The following is a 15,456-nucleotide window of genomic DNA, read 5'->3' as shown; positions in this document are numbered from 1 at the left end:
GGTTTCTGCCCATCATACCTCCCCCAGCGCATACAGCCTTTATAGACAAGCACTAAAAACCTCATTCGTTGATTGCTATTAAGCAGATGGAATAAAACTACAGTTATAAACAGGTATAAACAAGACAGACAAATATGCCAATATGTAACAGGCTGAAGGTTCATGCCTTACAAATGCTGACTTCGTGTCAGAGCCTTACTTGGGGTTATTGCAGTGTCTCTCCTGATACTTCACGCCTCCACCACACGTTCGGGAACATTCTGACCACTTCGACCAGGCGGACCACTGGCCGTGGATGGGCCGAGGCCCGTGCTCCCCAAACTTGACACATTGGCCTTGCCGACACCACTGTGAAAAGAATGTGTGACTTTCAGAGACCACCTGGGAAAGCACGCGGAGATGCCTTGATAGCATCCCTTTCGCTGGCTGTGCTTACACGCTGGTACCCTGCCTTCCCCACGTGCATTCTGAAAGGCTGACATCTAGGGAGAAGGGGCATTTGTCACCAGAAGGCTGAGTATAACAGGACAGGCTTTGCAAGCTGTCCAGGTGACGTGTTCAGATAAGGATCTACCCTCCCGCCTACAGAGGCAGCGCAGACACGAAGGCGAGCCTCCCCTGACATTTGGAAACAATGGGGCTCAGAGAACCCTTGGGCTCATTTTTCTTCCGGGAGAATCAGCTTTTCAGATATGAACACAGAATTTATCATGATTATCACATCCGAAAGACAGATCTAAGTATGCATACGTTTTTATTTCAAATCATCCCTATAGAGCATTTCTGTTGAAACCGAGTAGCTTTCAGGCTACACAAATTGTGTTTTTAGATAACACCTTTGCCCTTCTGTCTGTATGAAAGGTCCCTGTGTCAGACCCTCTGATGACTTTGAACTGAGTGTCTTTTCTGAATCAGCTCTGGGTCTCTCATGTGCTGGTGATCTGCTCAGTCCGAGAGCTGTTTTCTGTGCTGACCTTTCCATTTGAGTTCTTCTTTGTCATCCAGTCCAGTTCTGTGGGTCACCTCTGTCCTCTGGGGTTGCACTCATCGCTGGGAGTGCTTTCCTTTTTCCCCCTGCGGCGCTTTTATTATGAGCAAGTTCTGCATGATTTAGAGCATAATTGCACACTTGCCTAAAAGCCTCTGCAATTAGATCCAAAGGGTTGGGGTTTGGATCGTGCCAGGTTCTGCCGAGGAGTGGGGATCGGTTACAGAATTACGGGGAGTTGGTTACGCGTTCAAATCTCCACTTTTCCCCCGTGATACACTTGGCTTCGAGGCGGTCTGTTGTGAGGCTTGGTTGCTAGCGCGCTTTGACTAGGTCAAGAGATGGCTTCCTTCCTTCAGTTTCTTGCCATGTGCTGATGAATTCCTCTGTTTTCCATTTTTCTTTCCCCTGGATTAATTGCTACTTCAGAGTCTGCATGAAATCATATAACGTTGTTGAGAACTTTGACGGGGGAAGCAATGGGTCATTTGAGGATTTTGTCAACCATAAGCACGAACCTGAATCTTCCCCACCAAGAATGGCTGCGTCTCTCAGGCACTGAGCTCAGTGGCTGGGACAAAATGATAACAAGAGCCAATACTAACAACAACAGCAGCTACAGTTTATTAAGTTGCTTCACTGTGTGCACAATGGTGCTGGGGGGGAGATGGGGGAAAACTTCAGATGCAGTATCTAACGTAACCTTCACAAAGCACGTCGCAGTTAATAACTATTTTCTGAGTGAAAGAAATTTAGCAAAGAAATACTAACTTGCTCAGAGTCAAACTACCCAACTAGCTACACAACCAGCCGAGACTGGGTTTAAACTCAGTAGCCTAAGGACATATGTACTACTCACCTCGGAGGCAAATGACTGACCAATGCATCTTAACTCAAAATTTTTTTTATTTTTTAGAAATATGGTTTTGAGATCTGTTCCAATCCTTCAATTAATTTGCCTTTCTTTTATTTCAATATTCATCCTGGTATCAAGTTAAGCTGCTCAGAGATTTGTCTCCTCTGGCGTTTTTAATCAGTAGAGAAATCAGGAATACATAGGAATATACACACATACATGCATGATCTGCATGTTTATTACATATAAAGCGTAATACACAAGATATATACACATGTAGTTATATGGATCTATTCATATATGCTTCTATCACTGCTTCTAATTTCAAATTAAATGGCCATGACTTGGGCAAATACCTTTTATAATAGACAGCAAGCACAAACCTTTCTTTCCTCGTACACATAACCTAGATAGAAGTATGAGACTTTCATATCCTCACGTGTTTACCCAGTATTCGTGGCACAAATACCACTGAAGGACCAGCGAGAAGGGGGCAGGGAGGATTCAGGTGGGTTTCAGTTACAATGAAAGAAACAAAACATGGGGTGACTGCTACTCTACAGGACATGGCCCTGGCCTCATGGAGTTTACAGTCTAATGAATAGCCAATTACATCCCCTAGGGAAAGAAGACTCTAAGAACCATATCTATGAGTGCAGTGTAATTATACTGGAGTGAAGCTGGGTGGAAGTTACCAGAATGCTCTCAACTGAGGGTGACCTTACCGGTAAGGGCTTTTCCGCAGTTTATTATATAACCATAGTCTGGTGTTTCAAAATAGTGAGATGGGGGCAGTGGTCTAAGGACATCTATTTTCTAATTCTGGCTTGATTAATCTCATGCTATATTAACTTAAGTCTAATCCAGAAGCAGTTTAGCCCCTGTCGAACTAGATCCTGGGTGTATTTGCATAACAGACCTTTGATCTATGCCATTTACCACTTATTTTCCTCATTTACTATATAAATCTTTTCTCGTACATCCCTCTCATGATTAATGCTGTTGCTTTCTTAATGAAAGAATGCCCACTAATCCTCAAGTTGCAAGTTTGCAACTTTGACACTCCAAAAATAAAAATGATGTGAGCAGTATTTACATATTCGATTAATTCATTGTTTTGTATCACCACAGCTAAAACACCCTTCTGCACATTTTCGCTGAGAATCCTTACTGAAATTTCCTAAGACCAGGACATCTGATTAAAAATTGCATATGATGCTTCAATTTTTTAAATGTTTATTTGCTTTAAAATAAAAAGAGTTAAAAAATAAAATCTTTTTAGAGGTATTGAAGAAATGCCTTAACGAATATCAGAAAGCATCTTCTCAATATTCATTTATTTCGTGTGTCTGTGTCTTTGCCTTTATTGCTGGTCTCTTCGAAAAAGTCTCTCTTTCACCCAACTGACGAACTTCAAATTCAAATTGCTTCACCCAACTGAAGAACTTCAAATTCAAATTCCAACAGCCATCTTGGGGTACCCATTCATCGTAGTTTATTCTAAGTGCACCCCTATTTCCAAGCAGGATTCATTTCTTATTCACTTGGGCTTCGATAGCAGCTACGCGCTTCAAGAAGATGTGTTTAAAAAGAACCAAAGTTATTGGCTTCTGTGCAGGTTCCCCCATTGGACTATAAATGTTTGAAGAGATAAAATGGAGTTTTATTTATCTCTGTAGATATTTCACTGATATCTAGTGGTCAAGAAGTTATGATGGAATTGAATTCAATTTAAGTGGCCAATTCTTTTCTACAGGCTTGGCTGTCTCAAGAGAGCCAATGGCAGAGACCGAAAAACCTGCAATATCTCCAGCTCTCTCATTGTTCACAGCTTCTCTGTCATGGTCTTTCAAAGTTATGCCCCAAATCTGGATCATTCTACTGGGACCTCAAGTGTATCTTTTTTTTTTTTTTTTTTGCGGTACGCGGGCCTCACTGTTGTGGCCTCTCCCGTTGCGGAGCACAGGCTCCGGACACGCAGGCTCAGCGGCCATGGCTCACGGGCCCAGCCGCTCTACGGCATGTGGGATCTTCCCGGACTGGGGCACGAACCCGTGTCCCCTGCATCGGCAGGCGGACTCTCAACCACCGCACCACCAGGGAAGCCCCATCCTCAAGTGTATCTTCCCCTCCAGACTCTACTGGGAAAGGGGAAGAAAAACAGAAACTCATATATGAGAGTCCTTCCTTCAAAACACAGAAATCTCCCATAATCTTCTGTAATAGAAATGGTTCTTAGGGTTGAAGATATTGCGAGCGAAAAGCCTTTCTGTACAACCTAGATGGAGATTCAGCTTGCCCCTCAAGAGATGCTGCTATAAGGGACAGGATGCTGCTATCGGGCATGTCAGAAGCTCAATGACTGGTCCTGTGAGGTGCATCACAGAGGCTTTGTATGCAGGCACAGTCCTTCCCTTGCTTCTAAAGGAAATATCTGCTTCCCAAGGCTTGTCTACACTGAATCAAGTTTAAAAAACAAACAGTAAACAATGAAGCCCTCCAGCTCACTGAACTAGAAACATTTGAACCCAAGCCTCCATCTAAAAATGGAAAACAAAGGCAAAAGGAAAGAAACCTTCTTAAAAGATGGAGCCAACTCGGTTATATTCGCAGTGGGTTTTAGAATAGCTGCTAAAGAATGCTGGTTAATTGAAAGCAAAGTCCGAAAACAGATGAAGCCAAAGTGTTCCGGTCTGAGGTAACAGTACAAATAGTTTGGGTTCTATACTTTATGAAGCCTCTAGAACTAAAAACTAACAAGTAGGCAGTTTACCATACTCAAGCCACAAACGGTCCCTTCCGCGGCAGGCATGAACTTGGTCTCACACCTGTGGCCCGCTCGGTGGCACCAAAGTGATTTGCAAATGTCCTGAAAGGAAAGAAGATGGCAAGGGTGATGATGCAATAAAAACAAAGACATCCAAAGCTGTTGTATAAAACATTCTATTTTCCGGTGGCCGAAATGGGACATTATCCAGAAAGCAGAGTCAAGTGAAGTTAGTAGTAGCAAGGTAACCAGTAATATGTCCTAGCAAATATGTAAGCAGGAAACTTCTACACTACCCATATATTCATGTGTGTTTAGTAATGACTGGGAGGTCACAATAGTTAATTTGGAGACTATTTGCCTTTTAACTAAGAGATCTGGTTTCTAACCGTCATCACCACCATCATCATCACCACCATCATCATCATTTAAGTAGAACAGACCAAGACTGGAATAATGCATGTCTGATTCAAATCCTTGTCCTGCATTTCCAGGTTGCAGGACCTATGGACATGTTATAGAAGCCCTTTAAACTGCAGTTTCCTCACCTGTGAATAAGTGATAAAATTAGCACATGCCTCAACAGGGTTGTTCTCAAGGATAAATGGTGTAAATGATCATCATCGTTCCTTCTTCACCTTTATAATAGTTTTCAAGCATTTGGACAATTTAATTCTTACACTAGGCCTAGGAAATAATGTAACTCTCATACTGGATTGTAGTAGGCAGAAGGATGGCCCCCAAAACAACCATGTCCTAATTCTTGGAACCTGTGACTATATTAGGTTATATAGCAAAGGAGAATTAAAGTTGCAGATAAAATTAATGTTGCTAATCCGTTGACCCTGAGATGGGGAAGTGCTGAGATTTTCCAGATGGGCCCAAGGTAATCACAAAGGTCCTTAAACAGGGAAGAGGAAGACAGAAGAGAACCGGAGAGATGGCAGCGGGGGGAGAACTCAGGGAGGTGTTGCTGATTCTGAAGATGGAGGAAGAGGCCGTGACCCAAGAATGCCAGCCACTTTGGGAAGCTGGAGAAGGCAAGAGAATGGCCTCTCTTCTAGACCTTCCAGAAGGAACACGACCTGGCCAACGCTCGATTTTAGCCTGGTGTGATGCATTTCAGGTGTCTACCTCCAGAACTGCAGGAAAATAAATCTGAGTTGTTTTAAGTCACTACGTTTGTGGAAATTTATTACAGCAGGCATAGGAAATAAATACTGTCGTTAACACCATTTAGTGGTGAACAGCAATTCCTCTTATAAACTCATTGAGATGAGGAAACTGAGCAAGATACTGACAGTTTCAAGCTGTGAGGTCCCCCAGCTGGTAAGTGGCAAAGGCAGGACTCAAACTGGCCTGATTTCAGAGTCCGGATCCTTGACCATTGCTCTGGACCTGGATGTACCACCAATGGATGCTAGAAAGCTCTCAGCTTCTCCAGGCCTTGGCTGCCTATCTATAAAGGAGGGGGGGGGGACTTCCTTGGTGGCACAGTGGTTGAGAATCCGCCTGCCAATGCAGGGGACATGGGTTCGAACCCTGGTCTAGGAAGATGCCACATGCCGCGGAGCAACTAAGCCCGTGAGCCACAACTACTGAGCCTGCGCTCTAGAGCCCGTGAGTCACAACTACTGAGCCCCCATGCCACAACTACTGAGCCCATGAGCCTAGGGCCCATGCTCCGCAACAAGAGAAGCCACCGCAATGAGAAGCCCACGCACCTCAATGAAGAGTAGTCCCTGCTCGCCGCAACTAGAGAAAGCCCGCACATAGCAATGAAGACCCAACGCAGCCAAAAATAAAAAACTAATTAAAAAAAAGAAAAAAATAAAGGAAGGGGACTGAACCAGATTCCTTCCAGCTCAAAAGGTGGAGTTGCTTTTCAGAATGACATCATTAATGGAATGTCAAAATCATGAATCGCCAAAGTCATTCCATTTTGTTCACCACATTCTACTGACTAAGGTAGAAAGTGAACACATCTATTTTTGGGAAAATAGTAACGATGAGGGAGAATACAAAATGATTTTTGTGGTCACTTGTTGTACTCCTGAAAATTCAATGAACCAGGCAGGCACCTGATTCTCCAAGCATTCCAGTTAACAGACATTTCATGGTTAGAAAATATGGCAAGAATATACTTAGAAATATTTCACAAAAAAAGTGTTCCACAGGACTGAGAAAAGAAAACACAAGGAAACGAGAGATACAGGCAGTGAGCCTGGTCTTACGGACCGTAAAATTCTTCTCCCAAAAAGAGAAGGGAAGGACCTCCAGGACACTGCTTGGAAACACCACCACCAGCAGCAGCCCCAGATAGGCACCACACACACTATTTCCAAAGCTCGATACAGCTCAGAAGACACAATATGGAAACATTTCCCATGGAAATGGACCTGCTACTGACATTAGTAGAAAGCCTAAGGCAGCCTTCCGACAAAATGAATGACGTTCATCATCTCCGTGTGCTCCCATATTGGGTCATAGGTGGGACAAGTTAAGCTGGGAAAAGGATAATCTACATCAAAATGGAGGAAAGGGAGGTAACCATTGAAACAAAGCCGCAGTTCGAAAGGCTTTCAGAATTAAATTGTTTTCCCTCTTACAGCCAGGGGAAAGCCATAACCCACACCCGGAGCCTAGGTGGCAGCCACCCAGATGACCCCAGGGTGGACCAAAGCAAAGGAGACCCCCTCATTCCACAGCCAACGCCAAGCCACAGGGCTAAGGAAAGGGGGCAGCTGGAGAAGACCAGGAAAATAAAGCAAAACACAAAAACACAGGGATTCCAGAGTGAAATACGACAGGCTGTATGAACATGTTATTTCTTTTGCGGTGAAGTACAGAAGTCAAACGTAATTATAGCCAACGACATGCTCTGACGACCCGAGAGCCCTCTGAGAAGGCTTCCTTTCAAAGTAAACAGAAATGAGAGTTTGCACTTTTTTGCTTATTCTTCCCTCTTTTTTCCCCCAGCCTATTCATCTAACTTTTCCTTATCTATATAATTCCCTAGTCTTAAGTCATAATTTAAGGGAAAGGAAAATAACCACGGAGACTCCAAAGGTCTCAGGTTGCCTGGATGTGGCTCTTTAAGGAAAGAGTCTCTTTGCTGTATGTTGCTCTGTCCTGTCCCTGTTGGCCACCTTCTCCTGTTGTATTCTAAAGATTGGATGCCCCTTCAGGGGAAGCATGACATACTCAAAACGTTAATGGTCCTTGCATACCAAACTCTATCAAGCGTCTCAAGCTTAACATGTCCAAAACAAAATTCCCCAGCTGTCCCCCCAAATCTGTCCCATGTTCAGCCTTCTCCAGCTCACTAGCGTTTGCCAAATTAAGATCCACATACCATGGAGGATACACCAAAAAATGTGGATGGTGTATGCATAAACTTTTCTAATGGTTACGCATTTAAATTGCACTAGAAAAATATGCAATCCCATATAAAACTGGCGTTTTGGTGGTTATTATTTCTCAGGACTGGACTTTTTTTTTTTTTTTTTTGGTGGTACGCGGGCCTCTCACTGTTGTGGCCTCTCCCGTTGCGGAGCACAGGCTCCAGACGCGCAGGCTCAGCGGCCATGGCTCACGGGCCCAGCCGCTCCGCGGCATGTGGGATCCTCCCAGACCGGGGCACGAACCCGTGTCCCCTGCATCGGCAGGCGGACTCTCAACCACTGCGCCACCAGGGAAGCTCTGGACTTTTATTTTTTTTTAAAGTGAGTTGATTCATAGAAAAGCAACAAGTGAAAACTACTACAAAGATATGGCACCACTAATAAAGGTAATTGTTAAGGACTGAACATTAATGCTGAAGTTTAGGAAACACTGGTGCTAACTAATGAAGAAGAGGAAGCTTAACATCAATGTGGGTGATGAAGCTTGTTTAGCTTCCACCAAGGAAGCTTTTTTTTTTTTGTGGCTCTGGGCCAATGGAATACATTTTCTAAGCTCTACTTAAAAAGTGGGTGATAGGGCTTCCCTGGTGGCGCAGGGGTTGAGAGTTCGCCTGCCAATGCAGGCGATGTGGATTCGTGCCCTGGTCCGGGAGGATCCCACATGCCGCGGAGCGGCTGGGCCCGTGAGCCATGGCCGCTGAGCCTGCGCGTCCGGAGCCTGTGCTCCGCAACGGGAGAGGCCACAGCGGTGAGAGGCCCGCATACCGCAAAAAAATAAAAAAAAAGTGGGTGATAATTCTCACTTCAAAAGGTTTTTGTGAAGATTCAGGAAAAGTAAAATAAGTCTCTAAGTGTAATGCTTTATGTGGAGCACTCACTTGGCAATTGCTGGGGGGTGACGGTGGATGGTGGTGACGGAGGACAGCAGTGATGGTGATAGCGATGGCGGTGGTGTTGCTGATGGTGGTGGTAATGGTAGTGGTGATGGTGGTGGACAAAAAGGAAGAGGGAGAAGAAAGGAGGAGGAGAAGGAATAGAAATAGAGAGGGGAAGAGGAGCTATAAATCTCCAAAATTTCCATGTATCCAGATACCTAGAATTTCCACGTTTCTCTTTGGATACTAGGAATTAACCAACTTAAAAATGATTCTACTTTTTAGGGATGTTGAGATGGTCAGTGATGTAGTTGTCAACCAGTTGGAACCATGCTTCTCTCATTTCTACGTCCTGGACTTTTGCGTCTTCCCATATATCTTTTTCACAGAAAGGTAAGTCCTTCTTTTTTTTCAATTTTTAATTTTATATCGGAGTATAGTTGATTAACAATGTTGTGCTACTTTCAGGTGTAGAGCAAAGATGAATGGATAAAGAAGATGTGGTATATATACACAATGGAATATTACTCAGCCATAATAAAGAATGAAATAATGCCATTTGTGGCAACATGAATGGACCTGGAGACTATCATACTAAGTGAAGTAAGTCAGACAGAGAAAGACAAATATCATATGATATTGCTTATATGCGGAATCTAAAAGAAATGATACAAATCAACTTATTTACAAAACATGTAAGTCTTTCTTGAATGAAAGATGACACAAAAATTTTGTTAAGATTACTCAAGATACACCTTGATACTCAAAAAAACAAAAGATTACTCAACATACATACAAAAGAAGTGTTAAGATTACTCAAGACACAAGAAAAGTTAGCTGCCAATGATCATGGTCCTATTACTGTAAAAGGCATATGTATGTCTTCTGAGGTGGTGATGATCTTATATGAATTACATTAAAAGGGAATATGAAACAATGATAACAAAAACAGTTACGAGCAGTAGGTAAAAGCTACTGTATCTAGATTTACTACTTGTGATAAAATCTTTGTCTACAGAGGAGGAATTTTCTTCCAAGGACGCAGTCAGATGGTATTTAAACCAGGCACGGTCTATAGGGGATAAGCCTGGATAATTCACTGACAGTAAAATTGCCACTTAATTATCATGCCAAACAGATGACATTGTAGAGATAACCCAGACTCTAACCCTTGGCCTCAGCAAACCAAATGTTTATACTTCTGGTAGATACACAGACACGCGATAGAATCTTAACGTAAGTTTGAAATCACAAGCAAACATACCTTCACAAAACCAAGGCTGCATAGCTTGGCTTTGGCTCCGAATTGCCACTTGCATTGTGTGTCAGCGTCATAAATCTGTCCTGGTAGTTGGTCCGGATATTTATACTGTCCTGTTTGCTTGGGCTCATCCACCAGACACCCAGCCTGAGGTGTACTGCAGTGATAACACATCCTTATTAGTTACCATGTCTATCTGTCATCTGGCCACACAAAACAACATACCTCTGAAGGCATTCATGTGAAGAAAAATGTAACACGGCAAAGAAATAGGTACATGCTTAAAGTTAAAAGAGTGAGTCCTGTCCCGTCTAAGAAGATGAAATTTACACAACTGCAAAGGGTTTTTGTACATGGTACTGGAAGTTATAGCCATCCAGCTTGTGAGGCCTGACCTACTAGGAGATGGGAGAAGTCAGTACATCTGAAAACTTTCCCCAATAGTCTCATTCAACAATGTTCAACAAATTTGTCTGAGTGCCTACTCTGTGGTGAGTATTCAAGTTACAAAATAAACTAGTTAGAGACAGTTACTTGTCTTCAAAGAGTTGAAAGTCACGCTGTGTTTTTTACAGACAATGGGGCAGTGGTCAAAGATGTATTTTACCTCAAATAATCTTTATGAGCAAAAAACAGAAAAGATTTTGAAACAAATCAGGGAATCAGGAGAAAGGATGTGTTGAGCAAAAAAAAAAATCAGTCTTAATGGGATGGATTTTCATAGAAAGCACCTTATCTCCACTTACTTAAATAATTAAACTAGGATGTCACTGAGAGGTAAAACAGTATGGTGGTTATGTGGCATTTTGGAGTCAGACAGATGGGGGTCCTAGTCAACCATGCAATCAAGATCAACTCTTATACATCTCATTACTGACATAATTAGACTTCCATAAGAGTTGTTAACACATCAAGCGAGACAATGTAACCTGCTCACCACAGCGCAGGAAGCATTCAAAGTTAGCTTCTGTTGCTGTGATTATTATTATACACAAAAAAGCATTTAACTATATCATAAAAATGATGGAAGTTCAATCTATACTAAATTGACCTTGATTTATAATATTTATTGATTTCATTCTCACATGAGATAGAAGAGATAACTTCAGGCCCCGGATCATAAATTTAAAATGAATTAGAAAATCTTCTATGTGCGAAAGTCACATAGCGAGAGGCTTGTCCATTTTTTACTGTCCTTTGGGGCATCATTTGGTTAGACATCCTTCCATTGAATCAGCCTTGCCTGTGTGTATGGCTAATTCTGTAAACATTTGCAAATAATATGCACTGGCGCAAGTTCAAAACAAGAAGTATCAGGGGAATAAGAATTCTCAAAGAAACGTGGTTAGTTTCCCTAATATCTGGTCAAAGGGAGATGCGATAAGAACCTGAGTGTTCTTACGAGTCAACATAAACAAGCTATATCTACATACATATAAAATAATGCAATACGTGTATGTTTAACCACAACTCTAGTGTTGTAAAATGGTCAAATATATATAATATTTAAGAAAATCAAAGGAAATTTCCAAGAGTTTCAAGTTTGTGGTCATCATTTACTATGAATCAAACAGTGCTACCTTCCTAACTCCCATTTTACTAATGAAGTCTAGGAGTTTTGAGTTATTGAAGGGATTTTACGTAGCTATCATCATGCCCTTTGGATGTCTCTTGGACACTGAGCGAGCTCGTGGCCATTTCAAACAAAATAGCCAGTCAACACAAGGCTCCATTCACCGTAACACAAGCGCACCATTTTAGCACTTTTAATACTCTTATGACTGAGGTGACTGATCACATTAAAATAATCAGTTACAGTAAAAAGGCAATATATCCAGCAACCTCTGGACATCATAGAGGAGAGAGAGTTCTAAGCACAGACCATGGCGTCACAACAGACCTAAGTGTGAGGCTTATGTTGACAACTTACCAGCTATAGACCCTTAAGCACAAGTAACCTCCCTAAGACTCAATTTCCTCAACTCTAGAATGAGGATAATAATGGGATCGACGTGAGGATGGAATGGGGCAATATATGAGGAGCACTTAGCACAATGTTAGACCTTCAACAATAATCATGACAATATCATCGTCATCAATCCACCAAGTATTTGTTTTCATGTCTGTTGAGCACCGTTCACGGTCACTACTCCAAACCTGGGAACGCCCCTGGCTCTGGTCTGTGTTACCTGAGGAATTTCTTCAGGTACTGCCGGCTGCACGAGGACCATGAGAACACCCCATTGTTTCCGGTCAGCGTGGGAGACATGATGTTGCCTTCCGCTTTCCTGCAGGGGTTGCCTTCACCATCGTGAACCATGCCGAAACTACAACACAAAGAAGAAAACAGAAAGCCTTCTGGGAACCCGTTTCCCAAACTTTAAGCAGAGGAAGAAAAAGATGTATTGAGAATCAGGGAACCCAAGTGAGGGACAGAGTCACTGAGATTGTAAGAAAAGGGAAAGACAAAACGAGGTACTATCTATTGTTGTAAAATTCATGTAGAAAATTCTAAAGAATGCTAAGGGCTTTTCTATATTATATCTTGGCCACAAAATCAAAGAATGGCATACGTGCTACAGATTTTAAGGGCAAGAAAATTTTGGTCAAGATTTCCAAGTTAAACTAAAATGATGAGACAGTCAAATTCTTTTATTCCAAACAGCAAAAATTTTTTTCTTGCCACCCATATGGAACTGTGGTAAGAAACTTCAGAATGAGTAGGAGGTAAGTACAGACAAAAGCTGATTATACTTGTTTACTGACTCTATGCATTAGTGTGACATATAAACTTCTAATGCTGATCACTTTATTGCTGAAATCACAGACTCTTTATATAATTGAATTCCCCTACCTACAGCCATAAACATCTTTGAAAATTAATGGTTGAATCCATATACTGAAGGCACATGATGGACTTCTTTTGAATGCATTTTTTGAGAAGACTTTAATTTGGTCTATTTCACCAAAGAAGGTTCTAGCAATAACAGAGTAAAAATAATTTTAGGTGGTTTACCTAGAAATCATATACATTACACCTCAGTGACTCAATGACTCCCAAATCTCCTAACTGGTAGCATAAATGTGACATTAAAGTTTATATGCACATAGAATACACACACCACAAAGACAGAGCTTCCTTCAGGCCATATTAAATTGGAAGGGGATGGGAAAATAAGCTTCTTTGGTCATCTCCAAAAAATTCAGGGCCCAAAAAAGCTTTTTCTGACTTTTTTCTGGAGGTAGAGAATGGAGGGATACCAATTTATCACTGATTTAGATTGTTCTTAGCCTAATTATTTAGAGGAGTAAAATGTGTCTCTTAAGAACATATTTTTAAGAGGCAGGTAGGATTTCTGTGGAAATAAGCATGCTACTCTGATATAATAATTTATCAATATAGCCATCCTTCGAAGGTAGCCTATTCCAAATAAACAACTGTATTATAACCATAGATATGATCCTATTGTGACCCATGTCTGCAAACTAGCTATTTTCCCATCATTCCTCCCAATTTATCAGGCAAGGAATGGTAGGATGGTGGTATACTGTGGTCCTATCAGTGAGTACCCCAGGGCTTTAGAGGTGACGGATTCACACACAGGTATTAATTAACCTCAAAACACACTCGGGGAAAGCATTTCCCCATCCTCCACTTTGCCCAATTCAGTTCATCACTGTACCTAACCAGGAAACTAAGGGAGTGAGTTTGGGAGACACTCTTTCTAAAAATATTTGTGAAAGTCAAAAGCAGAAGGAAATTTACATGTAAAGCAACACAGGAAAGGGTAAGAATCACAGAAATGGGGATAAGGTGGGGAGAGATCAAAGCCATTACTCTAAGAGGAGAAGCTCATTAAATCAGCATTTCACTGTAGTTTTACGGACATAAGAAAACCAAGTTTGAATTGAATTTTGAACTTGAAATTTCTTAATTTTCTAATTTACTTTGATTTAACACCCTTTTAGAAGATAACATGCATTTTCTTTAGCACATGTCAAAAGTCTTGTCAAAATCTCATGAATTGTCTGTTTCAAAATGTAACTCTGTTAGGCCACGTTATTTAGAATTTGAGTATGTACTTTCCATTATATCTGTTCTTCCTGCTACCTCTGACTCTCCTCACCCCACCTGGAGAATGTCTTTGGTTTTCCTTACTAATGTGTTGGATTTTGATTTTGGTAACTTTAACTCATGACCAAAGATGATTACATTTTTTAAAGGCCAATACGTTTTTTTTAAAATTTATTTATTTATAATTTATTTATTTTTGACTGCATTGGGTCTTCGTTACTGTGCGCAGGCTTTCTCTAGTTGTGGCGAGTGAAGGCTACTCTTTGTTGTGGTACGCGGGCTTCTCACTGTGGTGGCTTCTCTTGTTGCGGAGCACGGGCTCTAGGTACGTGGGTTTCAGTAGTTGTGGCACGTGGGCTCAGTAGTTGTGGCTCGCATACTCCAGAGCGCAAGCTCAGTAGTTGTGACACACAGGCTTAGTTGCCCCGCAGCATGTGGGATCTTCCCGGACCAGGGATCGAACCTGTGTCCCCTGCATTGGCAGGTGGGTTCCCAACCACTGTGCCACCAGGGAAGTCCCTAAAGGCCAATACTTTTTTAAAAGTGAGAGACTGGTTCATGTGGACCTCATGCTGGTGAGACAAATTTAGATATTTTATTTTCTGCACTTATCAGGGACCTTGTGCCTAATGGGCATTTTTGCACCACTGTTCCAATAAAATTGGTTCATTCATATCTTGCTATAAAAGCAGTTGTGCATAGATATAAAATGCTGGGTGACTGTTGGATAACAGTAATGGTCAAGATTCAAATTTTCTGAAGATAATAAATAGCTCACAAGACACACTAATACCAAAATACCAAAATATAAATCATAGTTGCGAAACAGATCGTGTTTGCTTTTATTTTTAAGTCAGAAATTAACTAATGCTCTGAAAACGAGCATTCAATATAAATGCTGAATACAAGACACACATACATACACTCCTAAACTCATACACCCTCTGAGACAGTCATTTTGTGAAGCAGTATGCTTATTCCAATATAGATGCTACTGCTTAAATAATGTTTGAAAATTCTCTGTAGAACTGTATGTGTACCAGGTTATATGCTTCATAAAATACATTCATCTCATTACTCTTAGGTTTCTTATTCCTCCTTTCTAACCCTACTCTCACAAAAGAATTAAATTAAAAGAATATTAAGGACACGCAATGACACCGAGGAAAAGAATATCCAGCATACACAAAAGTTTTTAAACAATTAACATGTCATTACATTCTAGGAATT

The 15,456-nt window shown here is 41.5% G+C and overlaps 1 protein-coding gene across 1 annotated transcript in view; it reads right to left on the bottom strand.

Moving 5' to 3' along the window:
- The window catches only part of ADAMTS18 (ADAM metallopeptidase with thrombospondin type 1 motif 18), a 157,645-nt gene that overhangs the window by 58,112 nt on the left and 84,077 nt on the right, over positions 1 to 15,456 (bottom strand). Inside the window, exons 8-11 of the mRNA XM_033406432.2 lie at positions 12,341 to 12,478; positions 10,155 to 10,308; positions 4,618 to 4,713; positions 200 to 348 (exon numbers count right to left, since the gene is read on the bottom strand). Coding sequence (XP_033262323.1) covers positions 200 to 348; positions 4,618 to 4,713; positions 10,155 to 10,308; positions 12,341 to 12,478 — 537 coding nt within the window. The remainder of the gene's footprint in view (positions 1 to 199; positions 349 to 4,617; positions 4,714 to 10,154; positions 10,309 to 12,340; positions 12,479 to 15,456) is intronic.

This window comes from Orcinus orca, chromosome 20, assembly GCF_937001465.1.
Source record: "Orcinus orca chromosome 20, mOrcOrc1.1, whole genome shotgun sequence".
In the NCBI taxonomy this organism is placed as follows: domain Eukaryota; kingdom Metazoa; phylum Chordata; class Mammalia; order Artiodactyla; family Delphinidae; genus Orcinus; species Orcinus orca.
This window is presented reverse-complemented; position numbering and strand designations above follow the sequence as displayed.